This window comes from Pongo pygmaeus, chromosome 19, assembly GCF_028885625.2.
Source record: "Pongo pygmaeus isolate AG05252 chromosome 19, NHGRI_mPonPyg2-v2.0_pri, whole genome shotgun sequence".
Taxonomy (NCBI): domain Eukaryota; kingdom Metazoa; phylum Chordata; class Mammalia; order Primates; family Hominidae; genus Pongo; species Pongo pygmaeus.
Genome location: NC_072392.2, coordinates 7,357,800 through 7,380,968, shown reverse-complemented (window position 1 = coordinate 7,380,968; position 23,169 = coordinate 7,357,800). Strand labels below are relative to the sequence as shown.

Below are 23,169 nucleotides of genomic sequence, written 5' to 3'. Positions count from 1 at the left end.
GCCCGGCTAATTTTGTATTTTTAGTAGAGACGGGGTTTCTCCATGTCGGTCAGGCTGGTCTCGAACTCCCGAGTTTAGGTGATCCACCCGCCTCAGCCTCCCAAAGTGCTGGCATTACAGGCATGAGCCACCACGCCCAGCCGCCCCTCAATGTTGATTGCATCTTCTTTTCTTTGGTCTCTAACATGATTCATGAGTTTTACACATGTGACACATCGACTTCTTCTAGGACCCCCATTACCTCTTGCATCTTGTTCTCATCGCTGTTCATGATGCGAATACGGAGCACCAGCTTCTCTGCATTGTCATCATTAAAGATGCAATTCAAGTCGTCACCAAAACCTGGTGGGGTGAGGAGCCATGAGAAAGGCTGCAGCTAAGGCGACTGGCCCCAGCCACTGTCCGCTCGTAGCTCTCTCTGAGCAAGGCTCTCTTTTGGCTCCCCGCTCCTCTTCACAGAACCTTTCTTTTCATAGAACCCCTTGGAAAGGGGAAGGGGGAACATTCAGAAGAGAAAGGGAGTGCAGAGGGGACCTGGAAAGTTGGAGGATGCCTCAGAGAGGCGGAACTGGTACATGGATGGGGGTGAGGGTGGGTAGCTCTTTGGGGGCTCAAGTGCGGTGAACACGATAGGTGGTAGCCCAGTGAGCGGAGCTCCTGAGCCAGGCCTGCCCTCCTAGGCTTACCAGCATTGATCTTTTCAGCAATCTGCTCCATGGTGAGCTTCCGGTCAGTCATGTGCTTCCGATCCAGCTCCACCCGCAACAGCCAGGGGGAGATTCGGGCCACGTCGAAGTCAGGCATTTCATAGTAGACATTCACCCACTCCTGATCCTCTGCCACCACTGTGCTCTGGGGGTTGGGGTCATAGTAGATGGCTGTGTTGGCAGTCACCTTCCTCAACGTTGTATGCTCCAGACGGCACAGAATATCCTGGGAAGAGACAGAAGTCCATGACGCAGGGAACTGAGTAGCTCTAAAGGCCTCTTCTAACCCTCCTTATCAAGGGAATCCAAAACCCTTTATTCAAGGGAAAGAGTTCTCGTTTTTGTTTTTGTTTTTGTTTTTTTTCAGACAGTCTCTCGCTCTTGTTGCCCAGGCTGGAGTACAGTGGCACAATCTCGGCTCACTGCAACCTCTGCCCCCCAGGTTCAAGCGGTTCTCCTGTCTCAGCCCCTACTAGCAGCTGGGATTACAGGCACACGCCACCATGCCCGGCTAATTTTTCTATTTTTAGTAGAGACAGGGTTTCACCACGTGGGCCAGGTTGGTCTTGAACTCCTGACCTCAGGTGATCCACCTGCCTTGGCCTCCCAAAGTGCTGGGATTACAGGCATGAGCCACCACGCCCAGTTGAGTTTTCCCTCTTTTCTTCCGGCCAAAAAGCCCAGCAGCCCCGATCCCTACCTTGGCTCTCTCAGCATCTCGAGCGGACTGGCCCAACAGGAAGACAGTAAGTGAAGGGGTCTTTGGCTTCTTGGAAATGTTGATGAGCTCCTTAAGTCGGGGCACACCCAGCGTCACATTCTTGGCAGACACACCAGCATAGTGGAAGGTATTCAAGGTCATCTGGGTGGCAGGTTCTCCAAGGGACTGTGCAGCCAGAGCTCCCACCATTTCACCAGGATGGGCCTAAGAAAAAGCTAGCATCAGACAAAGCCAACGCCTCTCTTTCAGTTAATGAGTAGGATGCGGATCTGCATCTGGCTTATCACAGTCAGGGCCAGGACTGTAATCTTAAAGGACATGGGTAGATGAGTTTGGAAAAGGCAGACAGACTCTACAAAAAAAAAAAAAAAAAAAAAAAAAAAGAAACTCTTATTTGATCATCCCCTTCCTCACACAAGAGCTTCCATTTATAGGACGCCATTTGGCACCTGGTATGCAGCACACCCAAAGAAAGCTACTATACCATCTGAGATCCAAATTTTTTTTCTTTTTTTTTTTTTTTTTGAGACAGAGTCTCACCGTCGCCTAGGATGGAGTGCAATGGCACAATCTCGGCTCACTGCAACTTCCGCCTCCCAGGTTCAAGCGATTCTCCTGCCTCAGCCTCCCAAGTAGCTGGGATTACAGACGCCTGCCACCACACCCAGCTAATATTTTTTTGTAGCTTTAGTAGAGATAGGGTTTCGCCATGTTGGTCAGGCTGGTCTCGAACTCCCGACCTCAGGTGATCCGCCCACCTTGGCCTCCCAAAGTGCTGGGATTACAGGTGTGGGCCTCTTCGCCCGGCCAAGATCCAAATTTCTAAACCTCTGTTAAAATTACTTGGTAAATATTCATTTTATAACAGTTAGCTAAATAGGAAGCTCCCCACATGTGTTATGAGATAGTCACATACGAAATTAAACTTAACTGGAATCACACAGTATCTAACTTTTTCAGACTAATTTCTTCCATTAAGCAAGTATACATTTAAGGTTTATCACTGATAGAGACAGATTTTCGTTATGTTGCCCAGGCTGGTCTCAAAACTCCTAGGCTCTGGTGAGCCTCCTGCCTCGGCCTCCCGAAGTGTTGAGATTAGAGTTACGAGCCACTGCATCTGGCTTATCACTGTCTTTTTGTGGCTTGACAGAATTTTTTTTTTTTTTTTGAGATAGTGTCTTACTCTGTTGCCCAGGCTGAAGTACAGTAGCATGATCTCCGCTCACTATTGCAGCTTCAGTCTCCTGGCCTCAGGTATCCTCCCACCTCAGCCTCCCAAGTAGCTGGGATTACAGGTGCACTCCACCACACCTGGTTAAATTTTTTGTAGAGATGGGGTTTTGCCATGTTGCCCAAGGGTGGTCTTGAACTTCTGGGCTCAAGCAATCTTCCCACCTCAGCCTCCCAAAGTGCTAGGATTATAGACATCAGCCACTGTGCTTGGCTGTTAGTTACTTTTTTTTTTTTTTTGACATGGTCTCCCTCTGTCGCCCAGGCTGGAGTGCAATGGTGCAGTCTCAGCTCACTGCAACCTCTGCTGCCTGGGTTCAAGTGATCCTCCTGCCTTAGCCTCCGAAGTAGCTGGGATAACAAGCATGTACGACCACACGTGGCTAATTTTTCTATTTTTGGTAGAGATAAGGGTTTCACCATGTTGGGCAGGCTGGTCTGAACTCCTGACCTCAAGTCATCTGCCTGCCTTGGCCTCCCAAAGTGCTGGGATTACAGGAGTGAGTCACCACGTGGGCCCAGCCTGTGCATTACTTTTTATTGCTGAATGATGTTCCCTCATATGGACATACCACATTTTGCCTATCCATTCATCAGTGGATGGACACTTGTTTTCACTGCTTAGCTACTGTAACACTGATACGAACATTTGTGTATAAATGTTTGGCCATGTTTTCTGTTTGTGTGTGTGTGTGTGTGTATAAATGTTTGGCCATGTTTTCTGTTCTCGTGTGTGTGTGTAAAATCTCTCTAGGAATGAAACTGCTGGGCCATATGGTAACTGCTTTAACTTCCTAAAGCAGTTGTACCTTTTCTACTAGCAATGCATGAGGGTTCTAATTTTTCCACATCCTTGTCAACATTTGTTATTATGAGGGTTCTAATTTTTCCACATCCTTGTCAACACTTGCTATTATCTGTGTTTTGGATTACAGTCATACTAGTGGATGTGAAGTGGCACATCACTCTGGTTTCATTTGCATTTCCCTGATGGCTAATGATGTTGAGTATCTTTTCATGCACTTACCCATCATTTACATGAATAGTACTCTTCTTTGGGGAAATGTGTTTTTTTAATTTTTATTTATTTATTTATTTATTTATTTTTGTATTTTTTAGTAGAGACGGGGTTTCACCATGTTAGCCAGGATGGTCTCAATCTCGTGACCTCGTGATCCGCCCGCCTCGGCCTCCCAAAGTGCTGGGATTACAGGCGTGAGCCACCGCGCCTGGCCTGTTTTTTAATTTTATTATTATTTTTGAGACAGAGTCTCACTCTTGTTGCCCACGCTGGAGTGCAATGGCACGATCTTGGCTGACCGCAACCTCCACCTCCCAGGTTCAAGTGATTCTCCTGCCTCAGCCTCCCGAGTAACTGGGATTACAGCCATGTGCCGACATGCCCGGCTAATTTTGTATTTTTAGTAGACGGGGTTTTTCCATGTTGGATCAGGCTGGTCTCAAACTCCCAACCTCAGGTGATCCACCCGCCTCAGCCTCCCAAAGTGCTAGGATTACAGGCGTAAGCCACCACACCCGGCCTCATTTAGGTCTTTTACAATTTCTTTCAGCCATGTTCTATGGTGTTCCCTAATACATTTTTAATTATTTAACTTATAAAAACTGACTTACAGTAAACAGGTTCAGAGGTATGCCTGTAACACTGCTTTACCCTCTTACTATCCTATGAAATCCTTAAAGCCAGTGAAAGCACATTCCAATATCTATAAATCTTTTTTTCTATTTACTCTCTCCAACTCCCTGTTTGAGACAGAGTCTCGCTCTGTTGCCCAGGCTGGAGTGCAAAGGTGCAATCTTGGCTCACTGCAACCTCTGCCTCCTGGGTTCAAGCAATTCTCCTGCCTCAGCCTCCTGAGTAGCTGGGATTATAGGTGCATGCCACCACGCCCGGCTAATTTTTGTATTTCACCCTTGTTTCACCATGTTGGTCAGGCTGGTCTCGAACTCCTGACCACGTGATCTGCCCGCCTCGGCCTCCCAAAGTGCTGGGATTATAGATGAGAGCCACCACACCTAGCCCCAATTCCCTATCTTTATCTAAATTAGACCCTGCACACAGCAGGGAGTGTAGAGAAAAAAAAAAAAGAACAATTCTCCTATGTCATATCCCAGTCATGCCACTTATTTCCTGTATGACCATCATACAATCCAGTCACTCTCTCCAAGCCTCAGTTTTTGTCTCTGCAACGTGGGACTAACAAACCCTCCCCTACTAGGAGTGTATTAAAGCCATGATGGTATAAACGGATAATGGGCCAAACACAGGACTTGGTAAGGTAGAAGCAGTCTCTCCATGAATGAGAGCTATTATTAGGTGGCTGTGGACAGAAGTGGGCTGCTCTTGGAAACCACAGAAGTCAACAGGTAAAAGGAGGAAAATAAGACTGCTGTGAAGAGCACAACACTCACAATGGCTTGGTTGAACTTGGACTCAATCTCCCCAAGCAGCCAGTCGAAGGCCTCCCCACTGAGCCGAAACTCCTCTGCCATGCGGCGGGAACACAACGTGGACCGCAGGTGGATGTTGAAGAGCAGTGTGGCATTTTCCTGGGCCTGTCGACTTAGTGGGTCATCCCCATTCACAATCACCAGCTTCTTGCTCAATTCCTTGACTCCTGGGGACCAATTAAAGGTGAGGAGATCATTAGACCAGGGCCCAACAGTCTCCTATCCCCTAGCCTGGCTTGGAGACCCCTAAGCAGGTACTTACCCTCCACCACTTTGATGGGGTGCAGGTCGGAGGGAAGGCGTGGGTTGATGTGGAAGATTTTCTGAGCATTCCAGATCATCCGCAGCAGGTTACAGGGGAGGACAACCTGAGAGAGGAGGGAATGAGGGAGGGCTGTGTCTGGGGACAGCCATCCAGGGAGGCACATCTCTAGCGTCAGCACTTCCCACCCATAAGCACCTTGCTGTCTCCAGTTGGGAAGATGACCCTGAGCACCTCCCGATCCTCCCGCATCCGCTCAAATTCCCGCTCCAACTCGTTCTGGATGTGCGCGTTGCTCAGCACGTCCTTCACCAGGTCCTCCTGCAGAGTGCGCCGCAGGGCCCTCTCATTGGTATAATCAAAGCGGAACCTGGAAGTGCAAGGGGTAGCTAGCGGGCAGGTGGGCTCTGGGACCTTGGTCCCCACAAAACGCACTGTAAGGTTCCCAAAGGTGCACAGCCGACCAGGTACGGTGGTTTGGAGGCAAGAATCCTGGACAGAGAAAAATTCAGGCCCAAGGACTGCCACTGGGACCTGAGTACAGGCCCACCCCTCTGCATCTGCTTTATAATATCAGCAGGGACAAAGTGGGGACCAATCTTAAATCCACCTCCATCCACCCCCTCCCCCATGTCACACAGCTGTTTCAGATAGGTGGGGAAAGGACGCTGAAAGGTAAGCTCTAGTGCAAGACACATGACAGGCTATCTCTCTGGAATAGGTATGGGAATCCTACTACTCAGGACCTGAGCCCCAGGGGCGAGAACCACCCGCCTGCCCGCCTCCTCACTTCTTCTCAAAAGCCTTGTTGGAAGGCTTAAGCGTAGCCAGGTTCTGGAACTCAACGCTCTCGCCTGCCAGGCCATCTTCGCCGTAGCGCAGCTGCACCACCTGGTTGATGGAGTTCCGCACAGTCGCATCGTACTTCACCATCACTGACTCCATGGACTTGATCAGCCGCCGCTGGATGTATCCTGGAGGGAAGTAAGGCAAAAAGGGGATGATAAAGCCCAAAGACCCAGGCTGGGGCCTTAACCTACCTGACTGTCAGAAGAGTCAGCTAGTACTCCCTTTGTCTGAGGCCTTTGAATGCAAACTCAGTGTCTACCACTAGATGGACAAAAAGCCCAGCAGGAACCACTCCAATGGGACAGGCCGGCAGAGCCCCGGAAGCTCTAGCCCTGCACTGTGGAAGGCTGCACAGCAATCCAAACAAGGATGTTTGCCTACTCTTGAGTCTCTATTCTTTCCACAAGGGCCAGAATTATACCCTGGGAATAGGAGCCTGAGCATTTCCACTCCCCACCTGTTAGGGGTTTCTCAGCCTGCAGCAGTCCCTGCTAAAAGCCCAAGGAAGACCCCTGAGGAAAGCCTCACCAGTCTCAGCAGTCTTGACAGCCGTGTCAATGAGCCCCTCACGACCCCCCATGGCGTGGAAAAAGAACTCAGTGGGTGTGAGGCCGGCTAGGTAGGAGTTCTCCACAAAGCCACGGCTCTCAGGCCCGTAGTCATCCTTGATGAAGTGAGGCAGAGTCCGGTGCTTGAAGCCAAATGGAATCCGCTTGCCCTCGACGTTCTGCTGCCCGACGACAGCAATGACCTGGGAAACAGAAAGGTGGGGTGTACTGAATTTCCTCTGCCTTAAGAATAACAGTTCCCAAAATTTCCAACTCCCATGATCCTCCTGACCCTAATACATACAAACACCTTCCTTCCTCCTCCCAAACTTCACAGCGGCCCCGTATGTGGAAAGACAAGGCTTCTCACCTGGGAGATGTTAATCTTGGAACCTTTAGCTCCGGACACGACCATAGACTTGAAGTTGTTGTATTCAGACAGGGATTTCTGAGCAGAGGAGCCAGTCTTGTCTCGGGCATCGTTAAGAATGCGGTTCACCTGATTCTCAAACGTCTGCCGCAGAGTGTTCCCTGGGGTGGGCTCCAGCTCATTGTTGTGTGCCTTCTCGATGACCTGGAGGCAGAGTTCTCGGTGAGACATCAATCCCTACTCTCCGCCCCTTCCCTCTAACCTTACACTCCCTTTGCTCTTGATGATGCTAACTTCAAAGTCCCTGGAAACCCCTTATTCTGTCTCTGGTGGCCTCCCCTCTTACCTCTATTACATCCTGCTTGGCCTTCTTAATAGTGTTCTGAATGTCCTGGTAAGTCTTAGAATCAGCAATGGAGTCCCCAATGCCAATAGTATGACCTAGAGACAGGGAAAAGCGTCAGCAAACCCCTTTGGACCTCTAAGAAACATGGAATGGAATTATAGCCAAGAGAGTAGAAGCAGGGGGCACCAAATCCAAGGAGGAAAGAAAGGGATGGAAGGACAGTAAGAAGTTAGAGAATTCACGGAGAGGTCTTGGTGCCACGCCTCCATGCTCACCCTCGATGAGGAGCCAGTTGTTAATGACAGTCTGAATGTTGGAGTAGAAGAGGCGAGTGATGTCATGACCCATCTCTAGGTAGGAGATGTGGACCAGGGAGCCAGCTGACGTGCCCAGAGACTTCTTACACAGGATGCCCATGATCAGCTCCCCATTCTCCACCACCACCTAAGGACAAAGCACCCACTCAAGGCCCCTGCTCTGGTCCTGGCTCCCATGTCCAAATTCTGTCCTCACATATCCAGAAGCCAAGCCCTACCTTGGTGTCCCCAGGAGAGATGTGCTTGTAAGGGCCACTGTCTTCATCATCGGGATGGGTGCTGTGGGTACGGATACAATTGATGTGACCAGGTATGATGAGGGAGAAGATCTGCTTGCCTGTCCACAGGGGCCGGGGCTTTAGGATGGCCGGCTGTGGGACCTTCCCGTCCCACGTCGACAGGAACATCAGGAGGTTCATTACTTCACCCTGTAAGACAAAGAGTAAGGCAGACAGAAGTCAGAGTGCAGGCCCCACATCTCAGGCATGAGAGAAATGTTGGGGAGGTTTCCCTGCCCAAGGGAGAAAGCCAGATTTTAGAGGCAAAGATGACAGTAAAAGTTTTTTCCAAACTTAATTTTTTTTTGAGACAGGGTCTTGCTGTTTACCCAGGCTGGAGTGCAATGGTGCAATCAGGGCTCACTGCAACCTCCGCCTCCTGCGGTCAAGCAATTCTCCTGCCACAGCCTCTCGAGTAGCTGGGATTACAGGCACCTGCCACCATGTCCGGCTAATTTTTGTATTTTTGGTAGAGATGGGGTTTCTCCATATTGGCCAGGGTTGTCTCCAACTCCTGGCCTCAAATGATGTGCCTGCCTTGGCCTCCCAAAGTGCTAGAATTACAGGTGTGAGTCACCATGCCCAGTCCCAAAAACTTTTTTTTTTTTTTTGAGACGGAGTCTCGCTCTGTCGCCCAGGCTGGAGTGCAGTGGCTTGATCTCGGCTCACTGCAAGCTCCACCTCCCGGGTTCACACCATTCTCCTGCCTCAGCCTCCTGAGTAGCTGGGACTACAGGCTCGTGCCACTACGCCTGGCTAATTTTTTCTATTTTTCAGTGGAGATGGGGTTTCACCACGTTAGCCAGGATGGTGTTGATCTCCTGACCTCGTGATCCATCCCTCGGCCTCCCAAAGTGCTGGGATTACAGGCGTGAGCCACTGTGCCCGGCCCCAAAAACTTTTAATTAAAAATTCATTGTAATAGTGAAATTTTTGTTTTTGTTCTTAACAATAAGCATAAATCTCTTTTAATAATTAGGAAATAAGTGAAGATTAAAATAGAAAAATAAAATTTTAACAAGGTCCTACTTATTTTTCCCTTTATCTTTCCTTTACAGGCAATACCTGGTATTACATGAAATTTTAAGGAATTTAACGGGGAATTAATGCCTTACACCTTTTTGGCCTGAGTTTTCCTAACCCCCTTTTTGTTTGCCCACCAGAAAAGACAATCTCACAGACCATTGCTGGGTAAGTCAGGAAAAAAAAACACAGCTCTTCCTCCCTAGCCTCTACCTTGCACCCGAGAGCCCCACTGCCCACTTAAGCCAGGTTTCCATTTGGACCACACACCCGCTCCAGGAAGACGTCTCTCTTGGTGAATTTGCGCACTGCTGTGAGTGTGTCCTGCACAATACCCATGACAGGCCGATTGCTCTGGGGGGTGACAATCATGCGAGGAACCATGGCCAGCTCCTGGATCTCTGCTCGCGTCTCCAGAGACTGCGGCAGGTGCAAGTTCATCTCGTCCCCGTCAAAGTCTGCATTGTACGGAGTTGTCACACTACAATTACAGAGAAAAGTCAGGGTTGGGAAGATGAGCGCGGCGAAAGCTCGAAGAGGCTCCCAGCCCGCCCCGCTCAGCCAGGGACTGACCTAAGATTCAGGCGAAACGTGGACCAGGGCAGAATGCGGACCCGATGCCCCATCATGGACATCTTGTGCAGGGTTGGCTGCCGGTTGAAGATAACAATGTCCCCATCACACATGTGCCGTTCCACCTAGGGAGGTGAGGTAAGGAAAAGGTCTCAGTGAAGGAGGTATCTAAGAATGAAAGGACAATAGACCTAAAGTCCTTTGCAAGTCCGGGGCAGTGGCTCACACCTATAATCCAAGCACTTTGGGAGGCTGAGGCGGGCACGTCACTTAAGGTCAGGAGTTTGAGACCAGCCTGGTCAACACGGTGAAACCCTGCCTCTACTGAAAATACAAAAATAAGCTGGGCGTGGTGGCGCGCACCTGTAATCCCAGCTACTTGGGAGGCTGAGGCAGAAGAATCGCTTGAGCCTGGGAGGTAGAGGATGCAGTGAGCCAAGATCACAGCATTGTATTCTACACTCCAGCCTGGGTGACAGAGCGAGACTGTCTTAAAAAAAAAAAGTCCTTTGCAAACTGAAAAGAGATGACACTGTGGTGCTAATTCACTTGAAACACTTATTAAACACTCCTCTGGACAAGGCCCTGGACCAAACACCAGGTTATCAGGGATGAATAATACACAGCATCCCCAATCTCGAGGAACTCAGTCTAGGAAGAAAAGCAAGAGAGATTCTGACCATCAAGCCTTCTGCACTGTTCCTCCACAGATCCCTCTTCCCTGCCATATGCAAGCTGCCCCGGGTTTATAGCACCCCCACCCTGAATGCCAGAGGCCAGCAGCTCCCTGCACACCTGGGCAGCAATAGCCTTTAACAAGACAGTCAAGTCTGGATCCCAGTGAACGAGACAGACACAGATGGCCTATCCCAGCCTGCCCTATCTTGGAAAGCTTTCTGCTCAGGTGGCTGAGAGAGGCCCTGGCCTGCTACATGCCTTATAGCCGGTCTGCAAGTGAAGGTCACTGGGCTTGGGGTGGAAACGCAAGTCAATGCGATCACCATTGTCTCGGATGATGTACTTGGCGCCTGGGTACTGGCTGTTCCCCCTGCGCACCAGTTCTTGAAGTCTAGGAAGGAAAGAGGTGCAATGAACTCAATGCTTCCTAAAAAACCCCTGCAGCCACCCTCACCCCAGAGCCCTGAGGGGAAGTTAAACTTCAGAACTTCAACTCCTCCTTGCTCCAAGCCCACGCCCAAGGTAGGATGAGCAGACTCTCGAAGGCTTGCCACTGAGGCCATGTCTTCCCTAGCCATTCCAGGAAGGGCTTTCCAACGGAGGCACACCTGTCAATGTTGAAGGGGGTGACAATCTCCGCAAAGGTCATGTTGGCAGCAATGGAGCGGGGCACGCCAACCTGGTCAATGGAGAGGTTGGGGTCGGGGGTGATGACAGTACGGGCCGAGAAGTCCACTCGTTTGCCCATCAGGTTCCCTCGCACCCGGCCTTCCTTGCCCTTCAACCGCTGCTTCAGGGACTTGAGGGGACGCCCAGACTTCTGCATGGCCTGTGAGGAAAAAACACAGGGTGGGGGCAATCCAGAAAGTCAGCACTGGGCCCTCTTCCAGAGCTCTGAAGCCTCATGCTAGCCCCCACCCTGGCTCCAATACACAGAGGGGTGGGGAGCATGCTGACTCACACGGGGCAAGCCAGGCAGCTCATTGTCCACCATGGTGGCCACATGGAACTGGAGGAGCTTCACATCCTCTGCAATGACATGGGCCGCTGCGCCGTTCTGCTCATTGCGCCGCAGCTGATTGTTGATCTTCACGATATCAGCCAGTTTGTGAGTCAGGTCATCCTGAGGCAGGAAGTCAGAATCATCATGGTCCAGCCACCACCCAGCGCTCGGCAAGCACGTGCCAGGCACACAGCACAGCTCTCATCCTCACACCACCCCAGGAGGCAGGACTGCCCACTATCATTTATAGATTCAGAAACACGTTTGTGGCCTTTAACCATGTGAAAAGACTCATTAAAGATCATACAGCTAGTAAGTGGCAGGGGAATTTTCAAACCCAGGTCCATCCATCCATCCCCCAGGCACACCCCCGCCCCACCTACAGAGCTTCCTCCCTTTAGACACCTCGCCCTCCAACTAAGAGGCAGAGCCCTGGAGCCACTGACCTGGTTACGGGCAGAGCCCTGCATCACAACAGCAGGCCGCACGGAGAGCGGGGGCACAGGCAGCACTGTGACAATCATCCACTCTGGCCGTGCATAGCGGGGCTCCATGCCCAGCACAAAACACTCCTCATCTGAGATGCGTTTGAAGATCTCATGCACTCGTTCTGGACTCAGCAGGATCTTCTTCTCCTGAGAGTCCTCATTAACGTGCTTCCATTCCGCATACAGCTCTAGGCCGGAACGCCGGATCCTGGGCTGGTACCGCCCACAGCCACCATGGCCCTTCCAAGGAGAGACAGGGGCCATCAGAGCCCAGAGGGTGGGCCATTTCCCTCCACAACAGGCCAGCCCCTCCTGCATCCTTCCCTTCCAGTTTCCTCCCTCCAGGCCTCTGACCCCTCCTTCCCAAAAGTCTCCGCCAGCCCCAGCCACCTTTTCTTTGGTCAGATCCTCGTCACCCTCAGGTTGTTCCACACCGAACTTATTGTCCATCTCCTCCCCACCCTCGCAGATGTTTTTGCCCTTGCAAAGGTCGTAGACATGTGTGAGCCGCTTCTTGGGCTGTCCCTTGGACTTAGCCAGGATGTCCTTGATCTTTGGGTTGTTCTGGGGACAAGGCAGAGCAGGGTCAGTTGAAGCTGTCCCCCTGCCCCCTACCAAGCACCCCCCCTCCCAGACCAGAGCCTGTTCCCCACTCACAGAGTCCACAAGCAGTTTGGAGCAGAAGAAGCAGACACAGCGCAAAACTTTCATTGTCTTCACCAGGAAGCCCACGTGAAACACAGGCTTGGCCAGTTCAATGTGGCCAAAGTGGCCAGGACACTCTGTCATGTTTCCTGCGGGACACACACCCAGTGCTTTCCTCCCAGCTCCCACTCATCTCAGAGGCCTCCAGGTGTTGACCATCAGCTCTAGTTTTGAGGACCCAACCCACCTCCCCTTTGGGATCCCACCTGGCCCCCCAGCACTTACCTGCACATGTTTGGCAGCGGCCAGTCCGCTCAATCACCCCCTGCCTTGGGTCCATCAGCCCCCCCAGCTTGGGGCGGCCTCCCTCGGTCGTCTCTGGGTATTTGATGCCACCCTCCGTCACAGACATTCGCTTCTGCAAAGAAAGAAAGGCCAACAACTGAACAGTGTTCCTAGTTTCTAGCCTTTGTGGCTGGGGAGCTCTGGACTAAGGTCTGGGAAAACCCTGAACTACTTACAGAAGAACTAAGTTTAGACTGGAGTGAGGGGAATGGGGGATTGGTGTGTGTACACTTCTGAAAAGGCCAAAGTTGAATATCCCAAGTCAGAGGCTTATTCCAGTCACTGAGGCAGGAAAAGCACTCACACTAGATAATGGTCGATCCCGGGTTCCATACGAATCACCTGCTACTGGGACATGAACCCCAGACTTCCATCTGGGTTGAATTCTAGGTCTCTGACATCCATAGGATTTAGCCACAAAAAGAAATCAAAGTTGCTTCAGGAAAAACAAAAAAACAAAACAATGCTTTATTTGTTCCTCCCAAGCAGAAATCAAGCTCATGAATCTGAGATCCTGGCAGGAGCCTCTCTGTACCTGTACCCTTGCCATGACAGCCCAGGTGTTCTGCACCAAGACATGCCCCGCCAACTCAAGCCCCTGATAAGAAACGAGACACTCAGAGATGCAGTCCTGTTTCTTTTCCCTCATCTTTGTCATGCCCTCCTTCTCAAGGCCTGACCTGCTTGAACCCTTTTGTGTCCAGATGGATATTTTATTATTGGTTTGGTTTTGTTTTGTTTTGTTTTGAGATGGAGTCTCGCTCTGTCGCCAGGTTGGAGTGCAGTGGCGCAATCTCAGCTCACTGCAACCTCTGCCTCCCGGGTTCAAGCGATTCTCCTGCCTCAGCCTCCCAAGTAGCTGGGACTACAGGTGAGCGCCACCACATCCAGCTGATTTTTGTATTTTTAGTAGAGACAGAGTTTCACCAGATTGGCCAGGATGGTCTCGACCTCATGATCCACCCGCCTCGGCCTCCCAAAGTGCTGGGATTACAGGCGTGAGCCACTGCGCCAGGCCAGAGATTTTATTAAAAGACTGGAGAAACAGGTGCTAGGAAGACAGGCTGGTGGAAATGATTTGAAGCAAAAGTGAATAGCTGGAATCCCAAGAAAGGTAGAGCCAGGACTTGATGGGGACATTTCACTGAAGGAAAGGAGGAAACAGAAGAACTCAGAAGTAGATGGGCCGGGTGCGGTGGCTCACACCCGTAATCCCCGCACTTTGGGAGGCTGAGACGGGTGGATCACCTGAGGTCAGGAGTTCGAGACCAGCCTGGCCAACAGAGTGAAACCCCATCTCTACTAAAAATACAAAAAAATTAGCCGGGTGTGGTAGCAGGCACCTGTAATCCCAGCTACTCGGGAGGCTGAGGCAGGAGAATCACTTGAACCCAGGAGGCGGAGGTTGCAGTGAGCTGAGATCGCGCCACTGCACTTCCGCCTGAGTGACAGAGCAAGACTCCGTCTCAAAAAAAAAAAAGTAATGCTATTACACACTTAGATGTAGTGGACTACAGCATAGTACAAACGTAACATATGCACAAGGGCAACCAAAAAACTTCATGTGACTTGCTTTATTGCGGTGGGCTGGAACCAAACTCACAGTATCTCCAAGGTATGCTTGGATACTCATTCTTAACTCTCTAACTCCAGGCCTTACTTTTCTTCTGGACTTTGGGTTCACATATGTAACTACCTACTGAACCCCCTGCAAACATCCCACCAAAAAATCAAATTAAACATATTTAAAAGCAAACTCCCTTTTCCACAAAAGCTTCTCTTTTTCCTGTAGTCTCTATCCCAGATTCAGAAACCTATGCTTACCTTTCCTTACCTTCAAGCACAAAACAGTCCAAAAAACATGGACTTAGCTGTCGGGCACCCTTGCTTTGGAATTCTGCCTGTATTACTTATGAACTATGTAACCATTAAGGACTTAATTAGCTTGCTTAAGTCCAGGATGTAATTGGTGCTTTATGAATGGACATTATTATTATTCAATCATTCACCAGGTACTGGTCACTTTTACCTACTTTTTTTTTTTTTTTTTTTGAGAAGTCTTACTCTGTCACCCAGGCTGGAGTGCAGTGGCGGGATCTCAGCTGGGTTTACACACATAAGCCACCAAGCCTGGCTTCCTAAGTGTTTCCTGAATCTTGTCTCTCTTCTCCATCCCCACCACCATTGCCCTAGTTCGGGCCCTTCCTTTGTAGTCTACAACAGAGCGTTCCTATGGGTCACCAGCCTGTCTCTCTCCAATCCTTCTACATTACAACTGGGGTGCTCATTCTAAAATAAAAATGTGTGCCAAAAATAAATAAAATAAAAATTAATAATAAAATAAAATAAAAATGTAATCACTCATATCCTCTTGTCCTCAGACTGACATCCAAACTCAGCAGGACAGCTTCCCAAAAGGATTTTATGATGTTCTCAACCTTCATTTCCCTGATGCTCCACACCTTCCTGTTCACTGCTCAGTTAACAATTCCCTGGAGTTGCCTATCACATCCAGTACAACGTGTGCTGCGTTCCTCTGGGGTTTTCTATATGCTAGTGCCTCTCTGCTTGGAATGCTCTTCCCACTGCGAAACTCCTATTTCAAGACTCGGCTCAGGCACTGCTTCCTCCAGGAAGCCTTTCCACAGCCTCCCCAGAGTACACAGGCACCCCTCCTCTGTGCTTCCACAGCCCTCTATCACTGCATATACAACAATGCAACAAAATGACCTACGGGGGTCTGTCTTCCCTATAACTATAAGCACCTCTCAGGCAGGCAGAATGCCTCAACCATCCTGAATCCCATGTGCCTGCCTGAAACATGGCGGGCTCCTAACAAATGTCTGTTAAATTGACCTACTGCTTAGGACTCTCCACTGCAGGGAGGTACCCTCAAAAAACTTGGAAAAAGAGAGGTTACCCTCTGACAGTCAAACCACTAATCCCCTCATAATAGGTCTGACTGGCCACTGCTGGGTAGAAACCAAAATGGTCTACAGATGCAAAGCTGAAGAAGTTCTGCACACCTCTCAGCCTCAGACAGGTTCAAAACTCTCATCAACATGACCTGATGAAATCTCAGGGAGACAGTCCTCATGGATGACTACATTTGCTAAGCTGGAACCTCATCAGCTGCATTGTGTCTGGTGAGAAACATGAAGGGGATGTGCTCACCTTGAATGAGACCAAAAAAAGCAGAAGCAGTTACATATCTGGACTCCAGAACAGACACTGCAGAGGGGCCTAAGGGAAATCAGGCTCAACATTTTCAACCTCTTTCTGCTCAAAGTCTATGCCGACCAAGCCAACCACCCTTCTAATGACTAATTCTGCTTTCAGGCTTTCTGAGACCGGGTCAGGGGGTGTCCTAGACAGGAGACACGCATATCCTTGTTAATGAGAAGAGCTATCCCTCCACCACCAAGTTCACGAACTCTCATTTTTTATTTTATTTTTATTTTTTTTTGAGACAGGGTCTTGCTCTGTCACGCCGGCTGGAGTGCAGTGGCACAATCTCAGCTCACTGCCACCTCTGCCTCTCAGGTTCAAGTGATTCTTGTGCCTCAGCCTCCCAAATAGCTGGAATTACAGGTGCTCACCACCACACTTGGCTAATTTTTGTATTTTTAGTAGAGACAGGGTTTCACTATGTTGGCCAGGATGGTCTCAAACTCCTGGCCTCAAGTGATCCACTCACCTTAGCCTCCCAAAGTGCTGGGATTACAGTCGTTAGCCACCACATCTGGCCTCAAACTGTCATTTTAAATTAGCCCCCAACCCTTCGGCCAACACTGGTTCTCACTGCCTACAGGATAAAGGTTAAACACTTGAGAGGCTGGCCAGTCAGGCTGGGTTCTCTTTGGGCTCTGCCCCTGAGGCCACAGAACAAAAGGGCTGTCATTGAATCTCAGTAAATACTCATTCTCTTTCCTCTGCTTTATCAAAGCTAAAAAGGTCCTTATTATAACTTGGCTTCAAGTTGCTTTTACAACTTTATTTGGTACCACATTCTCCTACCCACCTCCCATATTTATGTTCTAAATACAATAGATTTCTCAAAATTCCTTTTGCTTCACACGCCCCCTTGGGAGTAAACTTCTATTTAAGACCCAGTTCAGAGGTCACCTCCTTATGAAGTCTTCTCTAACTCTTCCTAGTCTTATGCACACCCCAGCAAGGTTCTCAGCCCAATTTTAATTACTTGGTGACACATCTGTCTCTTCCATTGGACTGTAATCCTTGAGGGCAAGGGTCATGTTTTCGTATCCTCAGCACCTAGCACAGTAACCAACATATGGTTGAGGCTCAGTAACTATTTGCTGCATACATAGGAAATCCCTCACAAGATTATAAGTAACTTGAAGACAAGGATCATCTTCTGACTCATCAATGTAGCCCACACTTTACCTAAAAGAATACACTACTGACCAGGCGCAGTGGCTCAAGCCTGTAACCCCAGCACTTTGGGAGGCCAATGCAGGCAGATCACCTGAGGTCAGGAGTTCGAGACCAGCCTGGCCAACATGGTAAAACCCTGTCTCTAATGAAAATACAAAAAACTAGGCCAGGTGCAGTGGCTCATGCCTGTAATCCCAGCACTTTGGGAGGCCAAGGTGGGTGGATCATGAGGTCAGGAGTTCGAGACCAGTCTGGACAACACAGTAAAATCCCCTCTCTACTAAAAATACAAAAAAGAAATTAGCTGGGTGTGGTGGCGTGCTCCTGGAGTTCCTGCTACTTGGGAGGCTGAGGCAGAAGAATCACTTTAATCCAGGAGGCAGAGGTTGCAGTGAGTACAGACTGTGCCACTATACTCCAGCCCGGGCAACAGAGCTAGAGTCCATATCCAAAAAAAAAAAAAAAAAAAGAATACATTCCTACTTTAAATCGTTATTTAAATAAGTAAGGGTTTAAATAAGTTATGCATTCCATGGTAGACAGTTGTTTTTAATGAACAGGGGTCAACTACTGCGAAGGAAATCCAGCACCCTCTTTCCCCAAAATTTTGTGCACACGCTGGTACAAAGCTCTAGTACCAGCCCGCCTCGTAACCCCACCCTCACCTGGCAACATCTAAATCCATCTTCTAACAGCAAGGACAACAGCTCCATCTCAAAGCCAATCCAAAGAGCCCTCTGTACCTCCATACACTCTGACCCCCAAGACTTCTGTAAAACATTTTAGCCTAAAATACCACCTGTTTCACAACAAGAGGCCCCTTACTCACCCTCACCCATCCTTCTACCCAAAATTGAACCATCTGTTGGTCCCTCAAAATACAGACATTGTATAAACCGCAAGACATGCAGAGCACTATCAAAGCCCAACAATCCTACACCCCAGAGATGACTCTGGTAGAGCTTTGTCAACAGTGTCCCATACTTTTATTTGTTGTTATTATTCCATCTTGGGTCAGTACAACCTCCGCCTACCAGGTTCAAGTGGTTCATATGCCTCAGCCTCCCAAGTAGCTGGGATTACAGGCACCCACGACTACACCCAGCTAATTTTTATATTTTTAGTACAGACGGGGTTTCACTAGGCTGGACAGGATGGTCTTGAACTCTTGACCCTCAGGGATTTGCCCACCTTGGCCTCCCGAAGTGCTGGGATTACAGGAGTGAGCCACCGTGCTCAGCCCATTTGTTATTATTGTTTTTTAACTGAGATAGGGTCTTGCAGTGTTGCCCAGGCTGGTCCTGAACTCCTAGCCTCAAGTGATCCTCCTGCCTCAGGCTCCCAAAGTGCTGGGAATACAGGCATTAGCCACGGCATGCATTTCTTTTCATGCTTTAAAAAAAAACATAAATACGTTCCCATTTTAACATAAGGCCTTCACTCTGCACACTTTTGAGTAACTTTTTCATTTATCCATAGATTCCCTAACATTATCAACAGCCACAGTGCCCTTACCATTTCAGTAACTCTCACAGCACTTACTAGGTCAAAAGAGAGCCACAGCCGAGCGCGGTGGCTCACACCTGTAATCCCAGCACCTTGGGAGGCCAAGGTGGGCAGATCACTTGAGGTCAGAAGTTTGAGATCAGTCTGGCCAATGTGGCGAAACCCTGTCTCTACCAAAAATACAAAAATTGCCGGGCGTGGTGGCAGGTGTCTGTGATCCCAGCTGCTTGAGAGGCTGAGGCAGGAGAGTAGCTTGAACCCAAGAGGCAGAGGTTACAGTGAGCTGAGATCTCACCTCTGCACTCCAGCCTAGGCAACAGAGCAAGACTCCATCTTTCAAAGAAAAGACAGCAACTTATTAAGCACCTAGACCCAAACAACTTAAGCATTTATGTCCTAGGAACTTACTAGCCATTTGAGAAAATACACACAAGTTGAAAATACTATTAATATATTAAAACAAAATAACATTTTTATTTCTTTACCAAATAACCATCTCACTCACTTATGGCGCCTGTTAGGCACTGCACCTCTCAAACCTTGGAATCAGACTAAACAGCACCACCTTTATTTCTTCTACAAACTGATTTTTGCCTGTACTTAGCAACTGCTAAAAACCCAGCTTCACAAAAATATGACATTATAGAAAGGGATTTGGCACCATCTAATGTTGAAACAGAACTACCAGGAACTAGGAGTTCCAGGGTATCTGACAAATGTACCTGTGCTTCTCTTGGAAATTTAAAATACCTCACTGTGCCCACTGTGTGCCACAGTATCTCAGGGCATCAGCACAGTGTGGGACCCTATTGGGAAGTTCTTCTCTTACATTGTAAGAATACACCCTAAGTTATTCAACAGGATTCCTATTAGTAAATACCGAGTAATTTATAATTGTCACTTTCAAACAATGTTGCAATAAAAGTCCTTCTACATTATCTATGCATATTTGTCCAATTATTTCATTCACTTGTTTATTCAACTAATTTTTATTACATGTCTATCATGTGCCAGGCACTACCTGAGATACTAAGGGAACATGAATAACACAGACAAAGTCCCTCATGAAATTCATTCTCTAGCAAGGAAGCAAGAAACAGAAAAACTAATCCTTTCCGGAGTGACAGGCTGTGAAGGAAAATATAGCAGAGAATGATCAGAGAAAACAAGGGCAGGGCGGGGGATGCTATTTAAACAGAGTGGTCAGGGAAGTGCTCCTAAAGATATGACATCGGCCAGGCGCAGTGGCTCATGCCTGGAATCTCAGCACTTTGGGAGGCCGAGGAGAGGGATCGCTTGAGCCCAGTTCACCAGCCAGGGTAACACAGTGAGAACCCGTCTCTACAACAAATTTAAAATTTAGACAGGCATGGTGGTATGAGCCTGTTGTCCCAGCTACTGAGGTGGGGGTTGGGGGTCTGAGGTGGGAGCATTTTTTTTTTTTTTTTGAGACGGAGTCTCGCTCTGTTGCCCAGGCTGGAGTGCAGGGGCGCAATCTCGGCTCACTGCAAGCTCTACCTCCCGGGTTCACGCCATTCTCCGGCCTCAGTCTCCCGAGTAGCTGGGACTACAGGTGCCCGCCACCATGCCCGGCTAATTTTTTGTATTTTTAGTGGAGACGGGGTTTCACCGTGTTAGCCAGGACGGTCTCAATCTCCTGACCTCGTGATCCGCCCGCCTCAGCCTCCCAAAGTGCTGGGATTACAGGCGTGAGCCACCACGCCTGGCCTTTTTTTTTTTTTTGAGACAGAGTCTCACTCCGTCACCCCGGCTGGAGTGCAATGGCACGGTATCGGCTCACTGCAACCTCCACCTCCCAGGTTAAAGCGATTCTCCTACCTCAGCTTCCCTAGTAGCTGGGACTACAGGGGCGTGCCACCACACCTAGCTAATTTTTATATTTTTAGTAAAGACAGAGTTACACTATTTTGGCCAGGCTGGTCTCAAACTCCTGACCTCGTGATCTGCCCACCTTGGCCTCCCAAAGTGCTGGGATTACAGACGTGATTGAGCCTGGCCAGGGAGCATCTTTTGAGCCCAAGAGGCTGCAGTGAGCTGTGATCAAGCCACTGCACTCCAGCCTGGGGGACAGAGGGAGACCCTGTGTCCAAAAAAAAAAAAAAAAAAAAAAAAAGATATGCCATTTCAACACAGAACATACAGACATAAAGGAACAGGCATGCGGAGCAGAGGTCTGAGCAATGTTGTTCCAAGCAAGAGGAGAGGAATAGTGAATAATAAAGTCCTTGAGGTGGGAATAAGCTTGCAGTGTTAGAGGAGCAAGCAGTCAGCGTGGTTCAAGAAAAGCAAAGAGGAGACTAGTAATGGATGGAGAAGCAAGCAGGAGCCAGATAAAACAGCACTTTATAGGTCAGCGTAAGGAGTCCTGAAACCTCTGGAGAGGATTCTATGAAAGGAAGGGATGAAGAGATCACTCTAACCTGTTTTAGCTGTTCTTACAAACTGTAGGAAGACCAATTAGGGCTACTATAGCACCCCACAGGAAAGATGACAGTAGGGTGGAATATGGTGGGACATGGCAGTGGAGATGGTCATAAATGGCTGGATTCCAGGCATATTTTGAAAGGTAGAACTGACACTCTGGCAGATAGACTAAGTGGAGATTGTGAGAAAGAGAATCAAAGATGGCTTTTAGATTTTTGGCCTGAGCAAATAAATGAATGAATGGAGAAACTATTTAATGAACCATGCAAGACTGGGAAAGGGGCATCACTGAGGGGAGAATTAAGCTTTTTTAACCTAACGATGAATTTTTATAAGTGGTAAGGCTTGATCAAATGATTTACATATTAAAAGGTTGATAAAATTGTTAGACCAGAGGCCGGGCATGGTGGCTCATGCCTGTAATTCCAGCACTTTGGGAGGCCAAGGTGGACAGGTCCTCTGAGGTCAGGAGTTCAAGACCAGCCTGGGCAACACGGCAAAACCCCATCTCTACTAAAATACAAAAATAGCCAGGCGTTGTGGCACACGCCTGTAATCCCAGCTACTTGGGAGGCTGAGGCAGGAGAATCGCTTGAACCCAGGAGGTGGAGGTTGCAGTGAGCCAAGATCATGCCACTGCACTCCAGCCTGGGCAACAAGAGTGAGATTCCATCTCGGAAAAAAAAAAATTGTCAGACCATCCTCCAAAAAGGTTATACCAATCTATCTTTCTACCAACAATGTATAAGCATGTCTATTTCCCAATATTTTTGCCAGCAGGGAAAAAAAATCAGATGAGAAATAATTTTATTTTAATCTGGATTTTTTTATTAGAAAGTCAACTCTTTGTTGGCCATTTGCAGTATTTCTGTGAACTGCCTATTCATCTCCTTTACCCATTTTTCTAGTAGATAGGTACTTTCCTTACTGATTTGTAAGTGTTCCTTGTACATCAGTAAATTTAACGTTGTCTGCATAATTGCAAATACTGTTTCCTGATCTGTTTTTCAGCTTTGCCACAGTGCCTCTATAAACAGAAGTGGCTCTTATTTTTATGTAGTGAAATCTGCCTTGGTCTTCCTTATATATAATGTTTGGCTCATTTTAGGCACTCCATAAAATTTGCCTATAATTAATTCACTACTATTAAGGACTTCTGTCTCTGGTATCAGCCCTGCAAAAGCCTTCTATTTTTTTTCTAGTGCTTTATGGGTTTTTTTAGGTTTTAAGTCTTAACTTCATCTGGAACTGATTCTGTGGTATGGTGTGAGGTCAGGACGTTCTGACTCCTGACATAGCTGAACTTTCTCCCAGCAAAAATGGTCTCTATCCACAAACAGCCACTTAACTCCATTCTTTCCAGCCAGTGGGCTCCTCTACTTAGCGCCACAAGGGAAAAAGTCCAAGTCACCAATAGCTCTCCCCTACGGCTGCCCTCCTCTCTCTGGTCTCTCCTCCTCCCGCATCAGTTCTTCATAGAGCAACTACAGCAGTATTTTTTTCAAATGTGAGTTTGCTGTCACTCTGTTTATAATTGTCAACGACTACCTACTGAAAATAGAATTAAGTCCTGACTCCTTACCATAATATACAATATCCCATGCTTCTCCAGCCTATTTCTGTAACACTTCTTCTCTCATCCCCTAAACCTCAGCCACACCGGCCGCCTTTCACCCTGTAGGACAAGCCCAAGTTCATTTCTCCCTCGGGCCCTTTGCACTTGCTATTTCCTCTTCTGGAAAAGCTCTCGCCATCGAAACTATGGCTTCGATGACTGGCTGCCTGTCATCATTTGGGTAATGTCTTCTAAGACAGGCCTTCCCAGACCCTGACACCATCCCATTTAACGTTGCCCCACCTCGACGGGCGCGGTAGCTCACGCCTGTAATCCCAGCACTTTGAGAGGCCGAGGCGGGTGGATCACCTTAAGTCAGGAGTTCAGCCATTGCACTCTGGCCTGGGGAA

General features: G+C 48.7%; 1 protein-coding gene across 1 annotated transcript in view; it reads right to left on the bottom strand.

Annotated features, from left to right (window-relative positions):
* Nucleotides 1-23,169, bottom strand: part of POLR2A (RNA polymerase II subunit A) — a 28,899-nt gene that overhangs the window by 4,115 nt on the left and 1,615 nt on the right. The window contains exons 2-22 of the mRNA XM_054458073.2: nucleotides 12,796-12,928; nucleotides 12,523-12,659; nucleotides 12,256-12,429; nucleotides 11,824-12,105; nucleotides 11,336-11,497; nucleotides 10,983-11,203; nucleotides 10,633-10,765; nucleotides 9,697-9,821; nucleotides 9,394-9,604; nucleotides 8,041-8,250; nucleotides 7,781-7,949; nucleotides 7,506-7,600; nucleotides 7,160-7,363; nucleotides 6,770-6,992; nucleotides 6,183-6,366; nucleotides 5,591-5,762; nucleotides 5,393-5,498; nucleotides 5,092-5,297; nucleotides 1,408-1,632; nucleotides 687-933; nucleotides 242-342 (exon numbers count right to left, since the gene is read on the bottom strand). Coding sequence (XP_054314048.1) covers nucleotides 242-342; nucleotides 687-933; nucleotides 1,408-1,632; nucleotides 5,092-5,297; nucleotides 5,393-5,498; nucleotides 5,591-5,762; nucleotides 6,183-6,366; nucleotides 6,770-6,992; nucleotides 7,160-7,363; nucleotides 7,506-7,600; nucleotides 7,781-7,949; nucleotides 8,041-8,250; nucleotides 9,394-9,604; nucleotides 9,697-9,821; nucleotides 10,633-10,765; nucleotides 10,983-11,203; nucleotides 11,336-11,497; nucleotides 11,824-12,105; nucleotides 12,256-12,429; nucleotides 12,523-12,659; nucleotides 12,796-12,928 — 3,720 coding nt within the window. The remainder of the gene's footprint in view (nucleotides 1-241; nucleotides 343-686; nucleotides 934-1,407; nucleotides 1,633-5,091; nucleotides 5,298-5,392; nucleotides 5,499-5,590; nucleotides 5,763-6,182; nucleotides 6,367-6,769; nucleotides 6,993-7,159; nucleotides 7,364-7,505; nucleotides 7,601-7,780; nucleotides 7,950-8,040; nucleotides 8,251-9,393; nucleotides 9,605-9,696; nucleotides 9,822-10,632; nucleotides 10,766-10,982; nucleotides 11,204-11,335; nucleotides 11,498-11,823; nucleotides 12,106-12,255; nucleotides 12,430-12,522; nucleotides 12,660-12,795; nucleotides 12,929-23,169) is intronic.